This window comes from Mustela nivalis (assembly GCF_964662115.1).
Source record: "Mustela nivalis genome assembly, chromosome: X".
In the NCBI taxonomy this organism is placed as follows: Eukaryota; Metazoa; Chordata; class Mammalia; order Carnivora; family Mustelidae; genus Mustela; species Mustela nivalis.
This window is the reverse complement of record NC_139040.1, coordinates 60,462,922-60,485,054: the sequence shown is the minus strand read 5'-3', so window position 1 is coordinate 60,485,054 and position 22,133 is coordinate 60,462,922. Positions and strand designations below refer to the sequence as shown.

Below are 22,133 nucleotides of genomic sequence, written 5' to 3'. Positions count from 1 at the left end.
TATTGCCATCATTTGGGTTAAAAATACATTAAACCTTGCAAATATACATTAAGATACCAGTATTATTATTATAACTTTACATATTACCACATAACTTACTACCATTAAGAAGTTCAAAGCCTTTTTTTTAATTTTTTATTTCTTTTCAGCATAACAGTATTCATTGTTTTTGCACCACACCCAGTGCTCCATGCAATCCGTGCCCTCCCTAATACCCACCACCTGGCTCCCCCAACCTCCCACCCCCTGCCCCTTAAAAACCCTCAGATTGTTTGTCAGAGTCCATAGTCTCTCATGGTTCACCTCCCCTTCCAATTTCCCTCAACTCTCTTCTCCTCTCCATCTCCCCTTGTCCTCCATGTTATTTGTTATGTTCCACAAATAAGTGAAACCATATGATAATTGACTCTCTCAGCTTGACTTATTTCACTCAGCATAATCTCTTCCAGTCCCGTCCATGTTGCTACAAAAATTGGGTATTCATCCTTTCTGATGGAGGCATACTATTCCATAGTCTTCCTTATCCATTCGTCCATTGAAGGGCATCTTGGTTCTTTCCACAGTTCGGCGACCATGGCCATTGCTGCTATAAACATTAGGGTACAGATGGCCCTTCTTTTCACTACATCTGTATCTTTGGGGTAAATACCCAGGAGTGCAATTGCACGGTCATAGGGAAGCTCTATTTTTAATTTCTTTTTTTTTTTTTTTTAACTTTTTATTTTTTATAAACATATATTTTTATCCCCAGGGGTACAGGTCTGTGAATCACCAGGTTTACACACTTCACAGCACTCACCAAAGCACATACCCTCCCCAATGTCCATAATCCCACCCCCTTCTCCCAAACCCCCTCCCCCAGCAACCCTTAGTTTGTTTTGTGAGATTAAGAGTCACTTATGGTTTGTCTCCCTCCCAATCCCATCTTGTTTCATTTATTCTTCTCCTACCCACTTAAGCCTCCATGTTGCATCACCACTTCCTCATATCAGGGAGATCATATGAATACACATTCTTCTCTAGTGCACATGGAACATTCTCCAGAATAGATCACATCCTCGGTCCTAAATCAGGACTCAACCGGTATTTTTAATTTCTTAAGGAATCTCCACACTGTTTTCCAAAGTGGCTGCACCAACTTGCATTCCTACCAACAGTGCAAGAGGGTTCCCCTTTCTCCACATCCTCTCCAACACATGTTGTTTCCTATGTTGCTAATTTTGGCCATTCTAACTGGTGTAAGGTGGTATTTCAATGTGGTTTTAATTTGAATCTCCCTGATGGCTAGTGATGATGAACATTTTCTCATGTGTCTGATAGCCATTTGTATGTCTTCATTGGAGAAATGACTGTTAATATCTTCTGCCCATTTTATGATATGATTATCAGTTTTGTGTGTGTTGAGTTTGAGGAGTTCTTTATAGATCCTGGTATCAACCTTTTGTCTGTACTGTCATTTGCAAATATCTTCTATTTGCAAATGACAGTACAGAAAAAAGTTCAAAGTCTTCTTACCAGAATAATAAATGATACAAATACTCTTTAAAAAAATTTTGTGTATAAGTTAAATAGTCTCTTCAACACTAGTTTCATAAGAATTTTATTCTAAAATCTCTAACATCTAATTGAAGTAGGTATAGATGTATTTTACATATTTATACACATGCATACATATATTTTATACTTAAATACATGGACTAAAGAATTTCTCAAGGTAATAAAGAAAAACAAACAGGATTGATTTTGTACAAAATTTCTAATCCAATTCTAAACTTACCTAAACTTCATTGTTTTTACATGCCATTGCCAGAAACAGATTGTTCCATCAGCACCAGTAGAAGTGAGGTATCTGGTTGTGCCTTTAGTTGATGGACAGAACTAAAAAAAAAAAATCTAATTGAAATAGAAAGCTTTCATGTTCAAATTTATTTTAAACACAGCATGTTCTAAAATTATAATCATTTAAAAAATAATTTAAATAAATTCAATCAAGAATTTCAAGAAATCAGTTAAATTTCCTAGATTAATGGATACCTTACAAAAATTGAAAATATCAAGAAACTGTAGAAAAAAAAGTCAGTCAACAAATTTAGGATTAAATATATTAGTCTTAAAAATAATTACTTTTAGGGGTCCCTGGGTGGCTCAATCAATAGAGCATGCAACTCTTGATCTCAGGGTTATGAATGTAGAGATTACCTAAAAATAAAATCTCAAATAACTATTTTAAAGTACTGAACATCACACTTTAAAAGATTACTATTTCATTACTTCTAATGGAGAAAAAAAAAATCACAAGGTGGTTACTAGGTAAACCATTACAAATCTGCTAAATATATGTTTAACAGCAATGACTGTGGAATTTTCATAGTTTTTATGACCACAGCATCAGAAGCCATTCTAAAATCAATGCCTAGGAAGTTACTATCTAAATATTTTGGTATTAATGCTTAACTTTAAATTCCAGCTTTAATGACATATGATATAAATTTTGTCCTTTTTAAATTTAAATCATTTTCATTTGTTATAATAGAATAAGTAAAATGGTCAAATCACTATATCATTGTGGAAAAAACAGATTAAAAAATATACTTAAGTTGACAATTTAAAGGATGACTAATACCCTAGATGAAACATGGACAGCCTTATCATATAGGATTCTCAAGCTGTGACTCTCAGTATTTTATACATCCTCAGAAAAGAATCACAGATAAGGGAAGAGCCACTGGGCTCCTGATGCCTGAGATACAGGAAAAAGCTGAAAATCAAACCAGGGTCTCTGCATGCCATGAGTTTTAAAAATCCCAAATAGAGATAATCAACACCATGAAGATAAATATTAAGAATCAAGATGCATAGGGTTTGAATAAATTTTGACCACAAATCTGAAGAAAATGGTCACTACAGATTAGAAATCATTTATACAGTTCTTGATTGGAAACACATAACTTCTTAAAGACTAGAGTTTAAATAAAAAATTATCAATTAATGTTATCCATTAATAATTGATAATATAGTAAAGAAACCAGTACTCAGGTAGCATGCCTACACTTTCCTTTCTGAGATAGAGAAGCTTGCATTGGAGAACTTAATCCACAATTTATAGGCAGAGTCTGCAAGCTACAGCCTACAGGCCAATTCCAGCTTGCTGTATATTTCTGTAAATGAAGTTTTACTGGAACAAATTCACCTTACACTGCCTATGGCTGCTTTTGCACTGGAATGCAGAGTTAAGTAGGTGTGACAGAGACAGTTAAGTAGTATGGCCTGCAAATCCTAAAATATTTACCTATCTGATCTGTAAAATTTGCTGATCACTGATTTATACAAATGAGAAATATGAAACTCTATAATTTTATTAAGTTTGAAGAAACACTAGAACCTTTATTATCACCATTATATTTAAATAAATTCAGTCACAAAGGGGTATCTGGCCCATTAATGTAGTCTAATTGAATTGTTTTTAAATAATAAATCGTGTTAGAGATTATAAAACATTTGTATTTGTATTTCTTAATATAAATTAATATATCATTATTGAAGAAAATTTAGTAAATACAGAAAACAATAAAAGATACTTATAATCCCACCATCCAGAGGCAACCACTATTGAAATCATACCATTTTATCTCAATTTTGCTTACAAAAAAGAATCTGGAAAGATAAACACCATGATGTTAAGAGAGACAGTTAATTAGTCCAGAGTAAGTAAAACATATAGAATGCTAAATAAAATTAAGAGGAGATAAAGAGTGCTGGTGCAGGGAACAACTTAAAATTTTAGAATGGTAAGATGGCCAGAGAAAGTCTCCCTGTGAAAGACAATTTGCACAAGGTGGTTAGAAAGGGAAGGAGGGGCGCCTGAGTGGCTCAGTGGGTTAAAGCCTCTGCCTTCAGCTCAGGTCATGATCCCAGGGTCCTGGGATTGAGCCCTGCATCGTGCTCTCTGCTCAGCAGGGAGCCTGCTTCCCCTCTCTTTCTGCCTGCCTCTCTGCCTACTTGTGATTTCTGAATTTCAAATAAATAAATAAAATCTTTAAAAAAAATTAAAAAAAAAAGAAAGGGAAAGAATAAGCCATGTGACTATGCAAGAAAGAGCCATTCCACGGCCATGAAACAGAAAAAGCTAAGGCAGCAGTGTAGATAGAGTGATCTAAAAAAGCAGAGAGGTAGCAGCTAAAGCAGAATGGAAATGGGAAACAAGTAGTAGACAATGAGTTCAAAGAGAGAAAGGGGTTGAGAATATACGCCTTACAATGTGGGTCATTTAGACTTCCACTTAAATCTGAATTTGGAAGCTACTGAAGTTTCTGAGTACCAGTGAAATGATTTAACTTCCATTTAAAAAATCACTCAGCTTGCTATGCAGAGGTTAGACTGGGGCAAGAAAGAGGGAAGGGAAGAAGCAGGAAGATCAGTTAGATGTTTGTCTCAATAATCTAGGTTACCAAGGATAATGGTTTGAAATGGAATAGTAATGATTAAGGTCATGATAATTTGTCAGATTCTGGATTTATTCTGAGGGTACAGCCAACATGATATGCTAACAAGTTAGATATGAGATATAAGAGAAAGAAAAAAAGCCAGGGAGGACTACTCTGAGCAACTGAAAGGATAAAACTGCCGTATGTTGAGTTGAAGAAAGCTCTTGGAAAAGTAGATTTGAGGAAGAAAGACAGAAGTTCAATTTTGAATATGTTGAATTTGAGATTCATGACATTTATGTGATGGTACCAAGTAGGTATTTGAATATATAAGTATGGAACTAAAAGAAAGGTCCCAGAATAAAAATATAAGTTTGAAAATCATCAGCCTACAGATAAACCTAAAGCCATGAAACTTAATGAGATCACTAAGAGAAAGAATGTGATAGAGATCCATGGATCTTTAGGGATTTCCCACGTATAAATGAAATGAGATCGAAAGTAGAAAATCAAACTATGAAGGAGCCAAACAGTATCATAAACATTTTTCAATATAAGCAGTTTTTTTTTATGTTATGTGAGAGTTGCTTCCAAATTCCAGAAATAATTTGTCAGATAAGATGGTAGAAATACAAATAACTAAATAATCACCTAAAACAAAGTCCACGAAATAATTTCCATTGATCAAAAATTTAAATCTAATATACGTTAAACCTAATTCATGAGGTGCCTAGGTGGCTCAGTCGGTTAAGCAGCTGTCTTCAGCTCAGCTCATGATCCCAAAGTCCTGGGATCAAGCCCCAAGTTGGGCTCCTTGCTCAGCAGAGAGCTTGCTTCTCACTCTCCTTCTGCCTGCTACTCTGCCTACTTGTATGTGCTCTCTTTATCAATTAAATAAATAAAATCTTTTAAAAAATCTTGCTAACTCCTCATAAACAGGTGATATTAAATTAAATAACAGACAAAAATTAATGGACATACTTTCTAGTGACCAAAGAACAAAGAAAAGTAAATGGGAGTAATTATCTCATCCACAAAAGTAGTCTCCTTGACCATAGTATAAAATAGTTTCAGGATTCCTTTTTGCTCTCAACACAAAGAAGAGAACAAGTTCAACTTAGTTTTCTTAAATTAAAGGTATTTTTCCCAAACCCCCTCCCCCCAGCAACCCTCAGTTTGTTTTGTGAGATTAAGAGTCACTTATGGTTTGTCTCCCTCCCAATCCCATCTTGTTTCATTGATTCTTCTCCTACCCACTTAAGCCTCCATGTTGCATCACCACTATGGACATTGGGGAGGGTATGTGCTTTGGTGAGTGCTGTGAAGTGTGTAAACCTGGTGATTCACAGACCTGTACCCCTGGGGATAAAAATATATGTTTATAAAAAATAAAAATTAAAGAAGAGAGCAACTGAAAAAAAAAAAAAATTAAAGGTATTTTTGGAGGTATCCAGGATTTTCACTATCAACATTTAGTAAAAACACTCTGTGAACAAGAATTGAAAAGAAGTCAATGCATTTTATGTCAAACATCAAGCTAAAACAGGAAATCACTGAAACAAAGAATAAAATTTTAACATTAAACCATACACACACAATCTGACTGACAAACATCTTGCATTAAGTATTAACACAAAGTATGCCAATATTCAAATTAGAACCTGTTTCCAACCTAACAGGTATCAGTGTTGCTTCCTTACAATATTTGTAAGTCTTTTCCCTTCTTCACAAATACTAGTCAGATAAATGTCTTGCCCTATATTTGGAAAACTAATTCAGTGATTTTTGAATGATCTCTAAAACAATAAATTTATATGAAAAAGGAATTTAAAAAATACCAGAGAAAGGTAGGGCAAAGCCCTTAGAGAACATTTTTCTGTTGCCATTCTTTATAATAATATCCACACAAAATAACAAAAACTGAGAGTATTTTCATCCTCATTACATAGGTAGTGATACCTTTTCATTTTTCTTACCTGTATGGAAGTAATAGAAGCTGAATGTCCCTGAAGGACTGCAACTGGTGCACAAGTTCGAAGACACCACACTCTTACAACCTTATCACAGCTGCCTGCAGCAATAAGAGTGTTTTCATAGTTAACAGCCATATCAGAAATTTCAGCAGAGTGCCCTCGGAGTGTAGCAAGGAGACGTCCATCATCCGTTGCCCAAATTTTCACCAAACAGTCATCTGAACCCTATAGTAACACAGAATGACAGATTCCCAATGAAGCAAAAATTTGCACCACCACCCCTCTTCCCGGAAAAAAAGAGCCAAAATGACAAAGGGAGGATTTTTCTTTAAGATTTTATTTATTTATTTGACAAAGAGAGAGAGAGAGATCACACATAGGAAGAGAGAGAAGCAGAGAGAGGGGGAAGCAGGCTCCCTGATGAGCAGAGCCAAATGCGGGGCTCGATCCCAGGACCCTGAGATCATGACCTGAATGAAGGCAGAGGCTTAACCCACTGAGCCACCCAGGTGCCCCAAAGGGAGGATTTTTATTAAGTTACTTCTAAGCCTTTACTTTCTAATCTCCTCTGTCCATATAATATGGATCCAGGAAGAAATATAAATGATCTTCAAATGACAGCGTTGACAAAGCATTATGTAAACTGATGAAATTTGTGAAGAACTCCCCAAAACTACCAATCCTGACAACTCAAATATTAAAACTCACTTTAAGTGATTTGGCATTAAATATATCTGACATTATTTCTTTTTTTTAAAAGATTTTATTTATTTATTTGACAGAGAGAGAGAGATCACAAGTAGGCAGAGAGGCAGGTGGGGCGGGGGAGGGGAAGCAGGCTCCCCACTGAGCAGAGAGCCCAATGCGGGCTCGATCCCAGGACCCTGGGATCATGATCTGAGTGGAAGGCAGAGACTTAACCCACTGAGCCACCCAGGTACCCCTGCCATTATTTCTTTCCTTATGCCTGACAGCCTTTTATCATGATTCCTTGAATATTTTTCTACAAATATTTAAAAATTTAGCCTAAACTCTACATGCATTTCTCAATAACTTGTGTCCTTGTTAATAAACTCTGCTGAAAATGTTAAGTTGAACTTCCTATTGATAATTTCAAGAGCTTTAAAAATAGTAAAAAGCAATTCTACTCCAATGTAGTAAATAAGTTAGTTCATAATTACTGGTTTATAAAAAGATAATGGGACATCTGGGTTGCACAGCCAGTTAAATGTCTGCCTTCAACTCAGGTCATGATCCCAGGGCCCTGAGATCTAGCCCAGAGCCCCAGGTCAGGCTCCCTGCTCAGCGGGAGGTCTGCTTCTCCCTCTCCCTCTTCCCCCAACCCCACCACCCCTGCTCATGTTCTCTTTCCCTCTCTCTCTCAAATAAATAAAACCTTAAAAAAATAAAAAATAAAAAGATAGCAACTGTCATTCTCATCATGATCATTAACATCCAAAGACTTAGGTGATGCATTTGGAGTTAAGAAAATGTCAATGGAAGAGTCTTTAATGAACTCCAAGGAGTCATAAGTTCCCAAAATGCAAACTATTTCATTTACTATAGCACAGAAAGTTAAAAAGAAAATTATGACACTAAATACACTTCTATGTTAACTTACTACTAAAATAGTGAGACTAAAACCCTTCTTAGAAATATTAGCATGCTACAATTTTGTACTCAAAAGCCCACAATATTATCTGGTTAATAAAATGCTAAGCAAAGTAAGTCAGTCAGAGAAAGACAAATACCATATGATTTCACTCATATGTGGAATTTAAGAAACAAAACAAATGAGCAAAGGGGAAAAAAGGAGAGAGAGAGGCAAACCAAGAAAGACTCTTAACTATAGAGAACAAACCTATGGTTACCAGAGGGGAGGTGGGTGTGGGGGAAGAGGTAAAATATATGACCAGGATTAAGGAGTATGCTTGCTGTGATGAGCACCAGGTGATGTATTGGAAGCGCCTAATCACTATATCGTACACCTGAAACTAATATTACACTGTATGGAAACTAACTGGAATTTAAATAAAACTTTAAAAACCCAGATTTAAGGATGCCTGGGTGTTTCAGTTGGTCGAGCATCCAAGTCTTGATCTCAGTTCAAGTCTTGATCTCAGTTCAGGTCTTAATCTCAGGATCCTGAGTTCAAACCCCATGTGCAAAACTTTTTAAAAACTTAGTATTGGGGCACTTGGGTGGCTCAGTCAGTTAAGCATCTACCTTTGGCTCAAGTCATGATCTCAGAGTCCTGGAATTGAGCCCAGAGATGGGCTCCCTCCCTACTCAGGCGGGAGTATGCTTCTCCCTCTGCCCCTTCCCCCTGGCTCTCTCTCCCAGAAAAATAGATGAAATCTTAAAAAAATATATTAGTACTGAAATAAAAGAAAGATATACACAATAAATGTAATTTTGGTTACAAACTGTGTATGGAGTACAATTACTCAACCATAAGAATGACATAATCATTTTAATTAAGAAGAATAGGCACCATTTACACTAAGTGACAAATGCAAAATGCATTTTAATAAATGTTTGCAAAAATGAAATAGAATGGAGTAGATAAGTTTGTTTCACACAAATTAACCTCTAGAATATAAGGCCTTCTTAAGATTTAATTTTTTAAATTAGATTTCCCAAAACATAGAGAACATTATAGTTCACCCATTTATTTATATAGAATGAGTAAAGATTTTCAATTTCTTTTTTTAAGTTACATATTTATTCCCTTTTTTTTAGATTTTACTTTAATTCAAATTAGTTAACATATAATATATTATTAGTTTCAGAGGTAGAATTTGGTGATTCATCAGTTGCATATAACACCCAGTGCTCACTACATCAAGTTCCCTCCTTAATGTCCCTCATCCAATTATCCATCCCGCACCCACCACCCCTCCAGCAACGCTGTTTGTAAATTTATCTTTTTACTCATCTTTGTACTCATCTTTCCTTGCATTCATGTGTCTAAGAAGGATGAATTGCTTACAAAGCATAATTCAATACCATGAAGCCTACCTTCAACTGTAGTAAATGGCAAACATGCTACAGTATCATTAATTTTAAACTCACTGTAAAAATTCTTCTCCCACTTCGGTCAAATGCTACACAATAGACAGATGACAAGTGCCCCAGAATTCTCTTGTGCATCTTAATGTGCTGATAAGCAGATGAAGGGAAAATATGGCTGAAGCGACTGCATCCAGTTAATTGCCGGGCAGAGGTGATATTCACTGAAAAACATAGAATAGAAGATTCCTTCTTAAAACCTAAAAGCAAAACGTTATTTATAAAGTCAAATCATAAGTATTAAGATGAGATAAAATAGGGTACACAGACCATAGCAATTTTACCCTGTGAAAAGCCTAAGTTTCATTATACATTTCATGATTTTATGAATTCAAGTTTAATACCACAAAGCACTAAGAATACTCTTCTTTTAAATCCCGTAAGTCTGATTTTCTGTTTGCCTTACTATGGGTTCTCAAGTACATTTTTGTTTTACCTTTCTTGGTAAACTATAGTCAAAGACACTGTCACTTTAAATATATAGGTAAATCGTACCATAACATAAAGGAATTTTAGAATACAGACTGCATTTGATTAAATAAATACATTTTAAAAGTTACATAGGGAACTGTATGAACTCCTATCCTACCTCCTCAAACCTATTCACTGCATATGCAGCTACACAGCTGTCTCTAAACTTTCAAGAGTAATAGGCTTATACAGTGGGATGCCTGGGTGACTCAAGTCAGTTAAGCATCTGCCTTTGGCTCAAGTTATGATCCCAGGGTCCCAGGACAGAGTCCTGCATCCGGCACCCTGCTCAATGGGAAGCCTGCTTCTCCCTCTACCTGCTCTGCCTGCTGCTCCCCCTGCTTGTGCTCTCTCTCTGACAAATAAATACATAAAATCTTAAAAAAAAAAGACTTATACAGTGAAAAAAGAAAGGAAGCTATGATAATACATTAAGCTTTTAGTAACAAACAATCCTTTCTAAGTTTGTATATAGGTTCTCCATTTTTTGGTCTCTGAAACAGTAGACTCTCCACTAGTTACCAATAAATTTTTGAAACTGCATCTCCTATATAAAGTCATCATAGTTCTTTTTGTTTGTTGTTTTGCCTTATTAATTTCCTTTATAAAAACAGAATAAAGCAGAAGTCTGCCCAGTTCTCTTTCAAATGCCACCTGGATTCTTCTCACTTACCTAAAATGGAGATCTTAATCCCCATGTAAGGATTTACAAGCAGCCGCTTGCTCTGTGAAATTCCTCCAGTCTTCCCTTATACACTAAAAATATTTAACATCCCATACATTATATTTTAATCAAAACATAAGATCCTTATAAGCGTGAAGTTACCTTGAAACAACATGACATTTTACTGTAGTGCATAAATAATACAGTACAGATGGTAACAGCTTTATGTTGAAGTAAGGCAAAATTAAGGCAAGAATGGGTTTGTAGCTAGATTAAAACAATTAGAACCATGCCACAACAGGGGTGCCTGGGTGGCTCAGTAGGTTAATCCTCTGCCTTCGGCTCAGGTCATGATCTCAGGGTCCTGGGATTGAGCCCCACATTGTGTTCTCTGCTCAGTAGGGAATCTACTTCCACCTCTCTTTCTGCCTGCCTCTCTACCTACTTGTGATCTCTCTCTCTCTCTGTCAAATAAATAAATAAAAATCTTTAAAAAAATGTCAGGGTCATGTTAAAAAAAAATGCCACAATAAAAAATATGGAGTTTTCACACATCTCAATCTTAAAAGCAAAGGAGTCTTTTTTTTTTTTTCAAAGGCAGATCCACTGGCCATTTTAAATTCAAAAAATGACAAAAAATGAATGATGAATAGCAAAACCAATTAGACTTTGAATGCCAAACAATAGAGATCTGAGGATTTATAGAACACTGTGAGATGCTGAGTAAATAATGGTAGAAAACCCACAAGCATCACTACTACCAGCTCAGAGGATTTCTTTTTGGCACCTTTCCCCATCCCAACCTCTAGAAATTTTCACAACTCTAAGATGGAAAGAGTAGACACCATTAACTTTGGGACTTAGTAATCTTCCTTTACCAGTCAAACATTTCTTACTGCTCTTAGTTCCTTAAAACAATCAACCATCACTTCTGCTTTGCTTTTTTTCTACCCATACTTTTCAAATAGATAGAAGAAAAGGTGTGTTACTTTAAGGCAGGGTTTTTCAGCCTCAGCAATACTGGACTTTGGGTCTGATGAACCTTCACTGTGTGGGGCCTGTCTACTGAAAAGTATTCCTTAGCCTCTACCCACTAGATTTTAGTAGAACCCTACCACCATTAAGCTGTGACAAGGAAAAATATCTCTAGACATTGCCAAATGTCTACTGGTGGTAATAAACAAAAACAAAAAACATGACAACTGTCCCCAGTTAAAAAACACTACTTAAAGTAGAAAAACAAAAAACAATATCAATAGGAATAAAAGTAATCAGAAAAGCAACTCTAAGAAGAAAAGCAGAAACATAAGGAAAAAGAAGTAGTGAAAGACACAGGGTAGAGATAAAGAGCTACCAGAAAGCTACCAGAAATCATTCCTCTAATAAATACCTGCATTTTTTGAAGGCCAAAGGAATACAACTAAGCATATAAACAGTATATTCTTAACCCCACTAAGAGATCCCATTAGTACCACAGGTCAAAACTATTAAATCAGGAAAAATGACTAAAAACTTTATGCATCTTTACAGTCTATACCAATTAGCTTTTACTTTTTAAGACTCCTTTACAAAGAAAACTATTAATTGAAAAAAAATGGAAAATATATCCAACAAATATGACAAAATCTTAATATTTTAAAACACATATAAAACTAACCATCTATAAGAATATCATTAAGGGGGCGCCTAAGTAGCTCAGGTCCTGATCCCAGACTCCTGGGACAGAGTTCCACATTGAGCTTCTAGCTCAGCAGGGAGCCTGCTTCTCCCTCTCCCTCTGACCGCTCCCCCTTGATCTCTTTCTCAACTCAGCTCTCTCTAATAAATAAATAGAATCTTTAAAAAAAATTCCACTAAGATCTAATAGATGAACAGATAAAAGGAAATTAACAGGTAAGTCACAATATAGGAAATACAAATAAACAGAATCATAGAATATATTTAACTATTTTGCCAACTATCAAAAGGAATTTAAATGAAATTAATGAAATACAGTACTATACCTAATAAATTAGCATTTTAAAAATTATAAAACCTAAGGCCAGCAATTACTACTTGAAACTGTTATATGCCTACATTTCTAGATAGACTATAAAGTGACATGATCCATTTGGAAAATAATTTTGGCAATACACCTCAAGAGTCATGAAAATAAACACACTCATTGCCCAACCCTTGAGAATCTATTCTAGTGACACAACTTATTAGCAAAAATGAGTTACATGCACAAATGTTTAATGAAGTACTACTTACACTACCAAAGAATGATAAATAACCTAAGTCCAACAACAGGGGAATGGTTGATCAAATTACAGAATATGTGATGGACTATTCTATAGAAATTAACAATTAAAATACAAAACTAGGCACTGTGGAAAAATTTAGGAACTACAAAGCACAAAATATAAAATGCAATTTTACAAGTATACTATGACTTAAATTATGGGAAAATATGCAAAATATGCATAATAAAGACTTAAAAGAAACAAAGGAAATGAAACTATCTGCTTTGTGATTAAACTATAGGTAAATTTTTAAAATTTCACCTAACACACATAACAATACATTTTTAACTTAAACACAACTTTTCTATTGGGTTCTTCCTAGTTACTGTTAATGGCTATTCAAAATATTTCTAATATAAGGTACATTGTATATTTGACAGCAGCAGCATCAAATATTCCTTCTTTCCAACCTCAGTGATTTTTTGTTTATTCATCTAGCACCTGAGATGCTAACATTTATATATTTTCTGTTATTTGATATCAACAGGGCTGAAGCTCTATATACACTAAGGAGTTCTGTCAACACTCTTTTTTGCATGCATTGTCCATTTAACCAGTATTTTTCACAATTGCTGCTTTCTGTTTTTCTTATATATTTACAGAGCACTTTATCAGAAACATTTTCCTCAATTGTTAATGGCTGATAACTGACTACAAAGATACAAGAGTTCACTTTTAACCAACTCTTGAGTATTTTACTAAGAAGAATTGGGTCTCATTCTTCTAAGCCTGAATATTATTCATGCTCCCTTTAAGAGAGAAGAATGCTCAAAGTCATTATTCTTTTGTTCAAAATTAACAATAAAATAAATGACACATAAACACACACATAATTATCACAGTCCTGTATCTGAATGTTTCTACCTAATGTACTATTTCAGTGAATTTTTTTCTATTTTAAGTATAATGCAAGTTGAAAGATAAGCAATTTAAAATTTAAAATTTAAAAATTCCCACAATCTTATGCCAATATATCCACTATAATGTCATTACTGCATTCTCACTATTAAGCCTTCCTAGTAAATCCATAGGTTCTTCCCCTATATGCTAATTGGGACTTTTAAGACTGCTGAATGGTCTTTGAGAAAAAGCACAGAAAAATGTCATAATTTGAAGTGCATGATATTCCAGTAATCCTTTATGGGTTGAGCTGAATGAAATGTGGTATTTGACTACTTTCTACATAAAAATAGTGATTTTAGATGGCTCAGTGTAATACCTATAATTGGAGTGAAGGGATGGGCAGACATCAAGCTTTAGTTTGATGTAGGTATCTTGCCCTATTTACTTCTCCATTAAGAAAGCATCATCTACACTGTCAGGTCTATAGTATCATCCCACATAGATTTCTCATTTCTTTTATCTCTACCCATTGTTTTTCATAGTATAGTCACATTTATACCATTTCAAGTTTGTATCTCCTTATGTGAAATTTTCTAGTTCACTTTCTTGCATTATACCTAGTAATTATAAATACTCTGTCCAACCTAATGTTTTCTCTTGTGACTTACTGGTCACTTCCACCTTTGTGGATTTTTTTTTAAAGATTTTATTTATTTATTTGTCAGAGAGAGAGAGAGAAAGAGAGCATAGACAGACAGAGTGGCAGAGGGAGAAGCAGGCTCCCCACAGAACAAGGAGCCCAATGTGGGACTCGATCCCAGGACGCTGGGATCATGACCTGAGCTGAAGGCAGCCACTTAACGAACTGAGCCACTCAGGCGTCCTTGTGGATCTTTTTCCTATGTTACAGGCACTGTTTTTCATCATGCCATTTTCTTAAAAACTGGGTGATTTTATAAGTGTCCCTAACAAGCAGTAAAATTAACTTATTTCAGTTTAATTTTCTATGCTTCCTCAACATCAATTAGAAGTGCTAGTGAATAGGGGCACCTAGGTGGCTCAGTGGGTTAAGCCTCTCTTCGGCTTGGGTCATGATCCCAGGGTCCTGGGATCAAGTCCTGCATTGGACTCCACTCAGTGGGGAGCTTGCTTCACCCCCTCTCTCTGCCTGCCTCTCTGCCTACTTGTGATCTCTCTGTCAAATAAATAAATTAAAAAAAAATAAGTGCTAGTGAATAGTAAAAGGGAGAGAATATGAGATCACAATTATCCCATAAGAAGACTCAAAATTTTATCAAGCATTTTTTAAGATTTTATCTATTTTTTTGAGAGAGACAGAGATAGTGACAGAAAGCCCAAACAGGGATGAGAGAGAGAAGCAAGCTTCCTGCCGAGCAGGGATCCCGATGCAGAACTCGATTCCAGGACCCTGGGATCATGACCTGAGCTAAAGGCAAACACTTGTACAACTGAGCCACCCAGATGCCCATCAAGAATATTTTAAATAATTAATTAAAACAGTAAAATTCACATAAAGGTTCTCCTGAAATGTTGTTTTTTCTAATACCATTTTATTATTTATATTTATTTGAGAGATAGAGAGAGAGAGAGAGGACAGAGCACAAGCGGGGGGAGAAGCTGAGGCAGAGGGAGAAGGAGACTCCCTGCCAAGCAGGAAGCCCAATGCAGGGCTTGAGATCATGACCCAAGCTGAAGGCAGATGCTTAACCGTCTGAGCCACCCAGGCACCCCTCTATTAACATTTTAAACGCTACTGAAATGCCTTTAGAAATTAAGACTGCTGAATGGTCTTTGAGAAAAAGCACAGAAAAATGTCATAATTTGAAGTGCATGATATTCCAGTACATGCTACGTATTAATACATCATTTCACATACTAAAATTCTATTTGTTTTGTAATTACAATATGGAATGCTGTAACCCAAATTAATAAGGTTCAAACGAGACTGTTTTTTTCAGGTAGTCTTCAACAATAGCTTTGCCTTGCTCACTCTGTGGCATTCTGAATTTATTATAAGGATGTGCTTCTTTTCTTATGTTAAACCTTTCTTCACTGTTCTCTCCATTAGTGATCCATGCTGTCATTTTAGAGGAAAAAAGCTACCAACAACCCGATAAAATCCTGGTGTTACAAAAACTGTGTCCATTTAGAATATTTGTTGCATGCAGCACGAGATGTACTATTTATTATCTTGGTTAAAGCTTAGTATTAGAATTTCAAATATTAAATGGTAACAAAAACCCTGAAAAACAATACAGGACCCAGTATCAAGAACACTTAATAACAATAAACCAAGGGGCGCCTGGGTGGCTCAGTGGGTTAAGCTGCTGCCTTCGGCTCAGGTCATGATCTCAGGGTCCTGGGATCGAGTCCCGCATCAGTCTCTCTGCTCAGCAGGGAGCCTGCTTCCCTCTCTCTCTCTCTGCCTGCCTCTCCTTCTACTTGTGATTTCTCTCTGTCAAATAAATAAATAAAATCTTTAAAATGCAAACTATAAAAAAATAAAATAAACCAAAATCGAGATTTATTACAGGGTTACAATACTAAGAAAACTTTATTACTATATAAGCTTTTCTTACAACAGTTAAGACCATGCAGTCTGTTCTCCTAAATTCAGTCAATCATATCACAAGACCTAGGTCAGTAAGCAAGAAGAAACAGAAGGATCACTGCAAATGCATAACTTCTGTGAAAAACACCTCAAAGCAAAGTAAGAAGGGACATTACTAAACCAAAAAGATCAGGAAGCATATGCAGAAAGATACTGAAACAACTGTGTAACAAGTAGGATAAAAATTGTAAAGTAATAATTTAAAAACTGGAAAAAGTACAAAAGTAGTAATAAAGTATACAATATTTATTTTATACTAAACTTAAGGTTTTACATTCTATATATTTAGCAAAGAAAAATCTGACTTTCCATGAGTCTGACTTAGATTTCTAAAGTATTTTAAGAGTCCTAGCTTATTACATAATATATTCAAAATAATTCCATTTTAGAAATAAAATTATTTTTTCTTCTGGAGTCTCATATCACTCATGCTTTGCTAGGATACAACCATCAATAGCAAAACCCAAATTTAAAGTTGGTTAAGGGAATGATGTCAGCATCATGGCAGATTAATTGTTCTACTTTTCTCTCCACTTTGATTAATAACTAATTAGACATTCATAGCGGAACAAAAGTGCTTCTGCACATCATACTAAAACACCCCGGAGGTTTTTACCTACCTGTACATGTATGGGTAGACAGGGCTTTGGTGGAGGCTGCAACCCAAGGTTTGGGCAAGCATGCCCCACCTCAACTTATAGTGATCATGGGATAAAAGTAACCTGGACAGCACAAAAGAAGTGGATATCCACAGGCAATAGAGACTTTGTGGAGGTCCAGCCTGCATGAAGGGAAAATCTGGCATGCTATCAGAGTGGAATAGAGATGAACTTTGACACAGAGGAGATGGAGGAACTTGCCAAGGATGCACTGCTTCCCAGGATGACAATGCAAGGGTCCGAGATTTTGGCAGCTTCAGTAGCACCCTCTTCAGTAGAGGTGGAATACTGCAACCACTCCCACAGAGAAGGAAGAAATCAAAAGTGGTTAAGTGACTGCCCAGCTGCTGCAAAAGTGCAGGTTACAACTGAAGGGACCTATTTCTCTCAGGCAGCACCAGAACTTTCGAGGACAGACCTCCTTGACTGGGGGGAGGGAGAGGAATAGGGGAAAAGCAGATGAGAATATCAAAGGGCACTGAAGGAACAAGTTTCATGCTGTCTGCTTCAGATCAATAGGTCTACCCCACTGATCTCTGGGAGTGCTCTAACTTAGAGGATCCACCCACTGGCCAGTGGGCACCCTCAAAGCCCCAGGTGCTAAGCCCATGCCACTCTCACTCCACTGCCAAGTCCCAGTGCATCTGAGGGAACTAACGCCAGACGGAAGAACCACACACATGAGTTACTGTGATATATTCTAGAATAAAAAAGAAAGGATTCTAATAGCCAACTTGTTTAATTATAAGGATCAAAGAAGACATAAGAAAAATTAAGGAAACAAAACTGAAACATACTTTAGACCAAATAGATATAACAGACATTTATAGAACATGTCATCCAACATCATGAGAATACATTCTTCCAAGTGCACACATAACACTCTCCAAAGATAGATCATATGATAGTACACAAAACAAGTCATAGCAAATTTAAGAAGACTGAAATCATGCCACTTATCTTTTCAGATCACAACAGCATGAAACTAGAAGTCAACAAGAGGAAAGGTGAAAATTCTACAAATGTGAAAAATAACCAAACTTCTGAACAATCAATGGGTTAAACAAAAAAAAAATCAAAAGGGAAATAAAAAATACCTTGAAAAAAAATGGAAACACAACATATCAATTCCTACGGGATGCCAAGAAAGCAGTTCTGAAAGGAAGGCTTATAAAGATAAATGCATATATTAAGAAAGTATAAAAATCTCAAATAAACATAATTTTACACCTTAAGGAACTAGAGAGAAAAAGAACAAATTAAGCACTAATTAGCAAAAAGAAAGACAATAAAGATAAGAGCAGAAATAAATGAAATAGAGGCCAAAAGAATAAGTATAAAGATCAACAAAACTGAAAGCCAGTTTTTCTGAAAGATAAAATTGCTGCACTAAGAAAAAAGAGAGATAAGACTCAAAAAATATTATAAATGAAAGAGGACATATTACAACAGAAATGCATAGGACTATGAGACTACAATCGAAAATTATACGCCAACAAATTAATTAAACCTAGAAAAAACAAATATATTCTTAGAAATGAACAGCCTAAAAAGACTGAATCAGGAAAGAGACTGAATCAGTAGTCAAACCCCTCCACACACAGAAAACCTCAGGACAGGAAGCATCACAGGAAAATTCTACCAAAACTTAAAGAATTAACGCCAATCTTTCTCAAACTTTTTCAAAAAATTGAAGAAAGAACATTTCCAGAATCATTCAACAAGACCAACATTACTTTGAGACCAAAGTCAGATAAAGACACTACAAGAAAACTATTATAATAGACCAATATCCCTGGTAAACACAAAAGCAAAAATTCACAACAAAATATTAGCAAATGAAATCCAAGCACACATTAAAAGAATTATACATGAACGAGTATGATTTAACTCCAGGATTCAAAGATAAATCAACATACTCAAACCAATAAATGTAATACACCAAATTAATAGAAAGATAAAAATCACATGATTATATCAATAGATGCTGCAAAAAGTATTTACAAAATATGACATCCTTTCATGACAAAAACCTTCAAAAGGATTGGTATAGAAGGAGCATACTTCAACATAATAAAAGTCAAATACAACAAACCCAGAGGTAACATTATACTCAATTGTGAAAAATTGAAAACCTTTCCTCTATAATCATGAACAAGACAAGGATGCCCACTCTCATCTTTCTTTCCAAAATAGTACTGGAAGTCGTAGATATAGCAATTGGGTAAGACAAAGAAAAAGCATTTGAATCAGAAAAAAAGAAATATAATTGTTATTTGTACATAATATAATTTTAGAAAATTCAAGCTTCAAACAAAAAACTTGGAAAAAAATCACACTCTCAGTAAAGTTGCAGGATATAAGATCAACATGCCATTATGTTAGATTTCACTTATTTTTATAAAGTTTTTATTTAAATTCCAATTAGTTAAATACGGTATACTATTAGTTCAAAAGGTACGCTTTCATTAAACACTCTGTGAGTTCAAGGCTTTCACTAAACACCCTGTGCTCATCACACCAGGTGTACTACTTAATACCCATCACTTATTTTACTCCCACCACCACCAATCTACCCTCCTATAACCAACAAGTTGTTCCCTATACCTAAGGGTCTGTTTCTTGGTTTGCCTGTTTTTTCCCCTTTCTTTTTTGTTGTGTTTCTTAAATTTCACATATGAGTAAAATTGTATGGTATTTCTCTTCATCTGATTACCTTGTTTTGCTTAGCATAATACACTCTAGCTGTATCCCCACTGTTGCAAATTGCAAGACTTTATTCTTTTCTGTGGCTAAAAAGTTCCATTGTATATACATGTATATATCACTTCTTCTTCATCCATTCCCTGGTTGATGGAGACTTCAGCTGTTTCCATAAGTTGGCTATTATGGATAGTGCCAATATAAAAATCAGGCTGCATATATCCCTTGGAATTAGAATTTGTGTATTCTTTGAGTACTTAGAAGTGTGATTCCTGGATCATAGGGTAGGGCAATTCCATATTTAAGATTTCCAGGAACCTGGGGCGCCTGGGTGGCTCAGTGTGTTAAGCCGCTGCCTTCGGCTCAGGTCATGATCTCAGGGTCCTGGGATCGAGTCCCACATCGGGCTCTCTGCTCAGCAGGGAGCCTGCTTCCTTTCCTCTCTCTCTGCCTGCCTCTCCTTCTACTTGTGATCTCTCTCTGTCAAATAAATACATAAAATCTTTAAAAAAAAAAAAAAAAAGATTTCCAGGAACCTGTATCCTGTTTCACGAAGTGGCTACACCAGTTTGCATTCCCACCAAGAATGCAAGAGGGGTACCATTATTCCACATCCTTGCCAAAACCTGTTGTTTCTTGTGTTGTTAATTTTAGCCATTCTGAATAGTGTGAGGTGATATCTTATTGTACTTTTGACTTGTTATTTCTCTGATGATCAGTGATGCTGAGTATCTTTCCATGAGTCTGTTAGCCATCAGTATGTGTTCTATAGAAAAATGCTTGTTCATGCCTTCTGCCCACTTATTAATTGCATTATTCATTTTGTGGGCATTCAATTCTTTAAGTTCTTTGAATATTTTGGATACTAACCCATTACCATGTCATCTACAAATATTTTTTTCCCATTCCACAGTATAGCTGATTGATTCCCTCACTGTGCAGAAGCTTTTTATTTGTATTAAGTCCCAATACATTATTTCTGCTTTTATTTCCCCTGTCTCAGTAGACATACCTAGAAAGAAGCTGCTACAACCAATGTCAAGAGGTTACTCTCTATGTTCTCCTCTAAGGTTTTTAGGGTTTCAGGTCTCATTTTTAGATCTTTAATCCATTTTCTTTTTTTTTTAAAGATTTTATTTATTTATTTGACAGAGAGAGATCACAAGTAGAAGGAGAGGCAGGCAGAGAGAGAGATAGAGGGAAGCAGGCTCTCTGCTGAGCAGAAAGCCCGATGCGGGACTCGATCCCAGGACCCTGAGATCATGACCTGAGCCGAAGGCAGCGGCTTAACCCACTGAGCCACCCAGGCGCCATCCATTTTGAATTTATTTTCGTGTGTGGTGTAAGAAAGTGGTCCAGATGCATTCTTTTGCATGTTGCTGTCGTTTTCCCAACACCCATTTGTTAAACAAACTGTCCTTTTCCCATTGGATATTCTTTCCTGCTTTGTCAAAGATTAATTGCCAGATAGTTGTGGGCTCATTTCTGGGTTTTCTATTCTATTCCATTTATTTGTGTCTATTTTTGTGCCAGTTCTGTATTGTTTTGATCACTACACCTTTTAATACAGCTTGAAGTCCAGAACTGTGATGTCTCCAGATGTGCTTTTCTTTTTCAAGGAAGCTTTGGCTATTCAGGGACTTTTGTGGCTCCATACAAATTTTAGAATTGTTTGTTCTAGCTCTGAGAAAAATGTTGTTTTTTTTTTATTTTTTTAAATTTTTTATTTTTTATAAACATATATTTTTATCCCCAGGGGTACAGGTCTGTGAATCACCAGGTTTGGGTGAGTGCTGTGAAGTGTATAAACCTGTTGGTGTTATTTTGATGGGGATTGCATTATACATGTAGATTACCTTGGCAGCATGCATATTTTAACAGTATTTGTTCTTCCAATCCATGAGTATGTAACGTCTATTTCTTTGTGTCATCCTCAATCTCTTTCATCAGTGTTTCATAGTTTACAGAATTTGGGTCTTTCACTTATTTTGTTAGGTTTACTCCTAGGTATCTTACTGATTTTGGTGGAACTCTAAATGGGACTGATATCTTGCTTTCTTTTTCTGCTACTTCACTGTTGGGAGTATAGAAATGCAGCAGATGTCTGAATATTGATTTTGTATTCTGTGACTCTACTGAATTCATTTATCAACTGAAGGTTTTCCATATACAGTATCAAGTCATCTGCAAATAGTGAAAGGTTGACTTCTTTCCTGCCTATTTGGGTGCCTTTTATTTCTTTGTGTTTTTATCATTGCTGTGGCTAGGACTTACAGTACTATGTTAAATAACTGGTGAGAGTGGGCATCCCTGTCTTGCTCCTGACTATAGAAGAAAATGTCTCAGTTATTCTCCATTGAGAATGATTATTAGCTGTGCGGATTTTTAAATTTTATTTTATTTTTGT

The 22,133-nt window shown here is 35.6% G+C and overlaps 1 protein-coding gene across 1 annotated transcript in view; it reads right to left on the bottom strand.

The window, feature by feature from the left end:
• BRWD3 (bromodomain and WD repeat domain containing 3) overlaps positions 1-22,133 on the bottom strand; it is a 215,542-nt gene that overhangs the window by 148,790 nt on the left and 44,619 nt on the right. The window contains exons 7-9 of the mRNA XM_082715993.1: positions 9,473-9,633; positions 6,401-6,622; positions 1,778-1,878 (exon numbers count right to left, since the gene is read on the bottom strand). Coding sequence (XP_082572119.1) covers positions 1,778-1,878; positions 6,401-6,622; positions 9,473-9,633 — 484 coding nt within the window. The remainder of the gene's footprint in view (positions 1-1,777; positions 1,879-6,400; positions 6,623-9,472; positions 9,634-22,133) is intronic.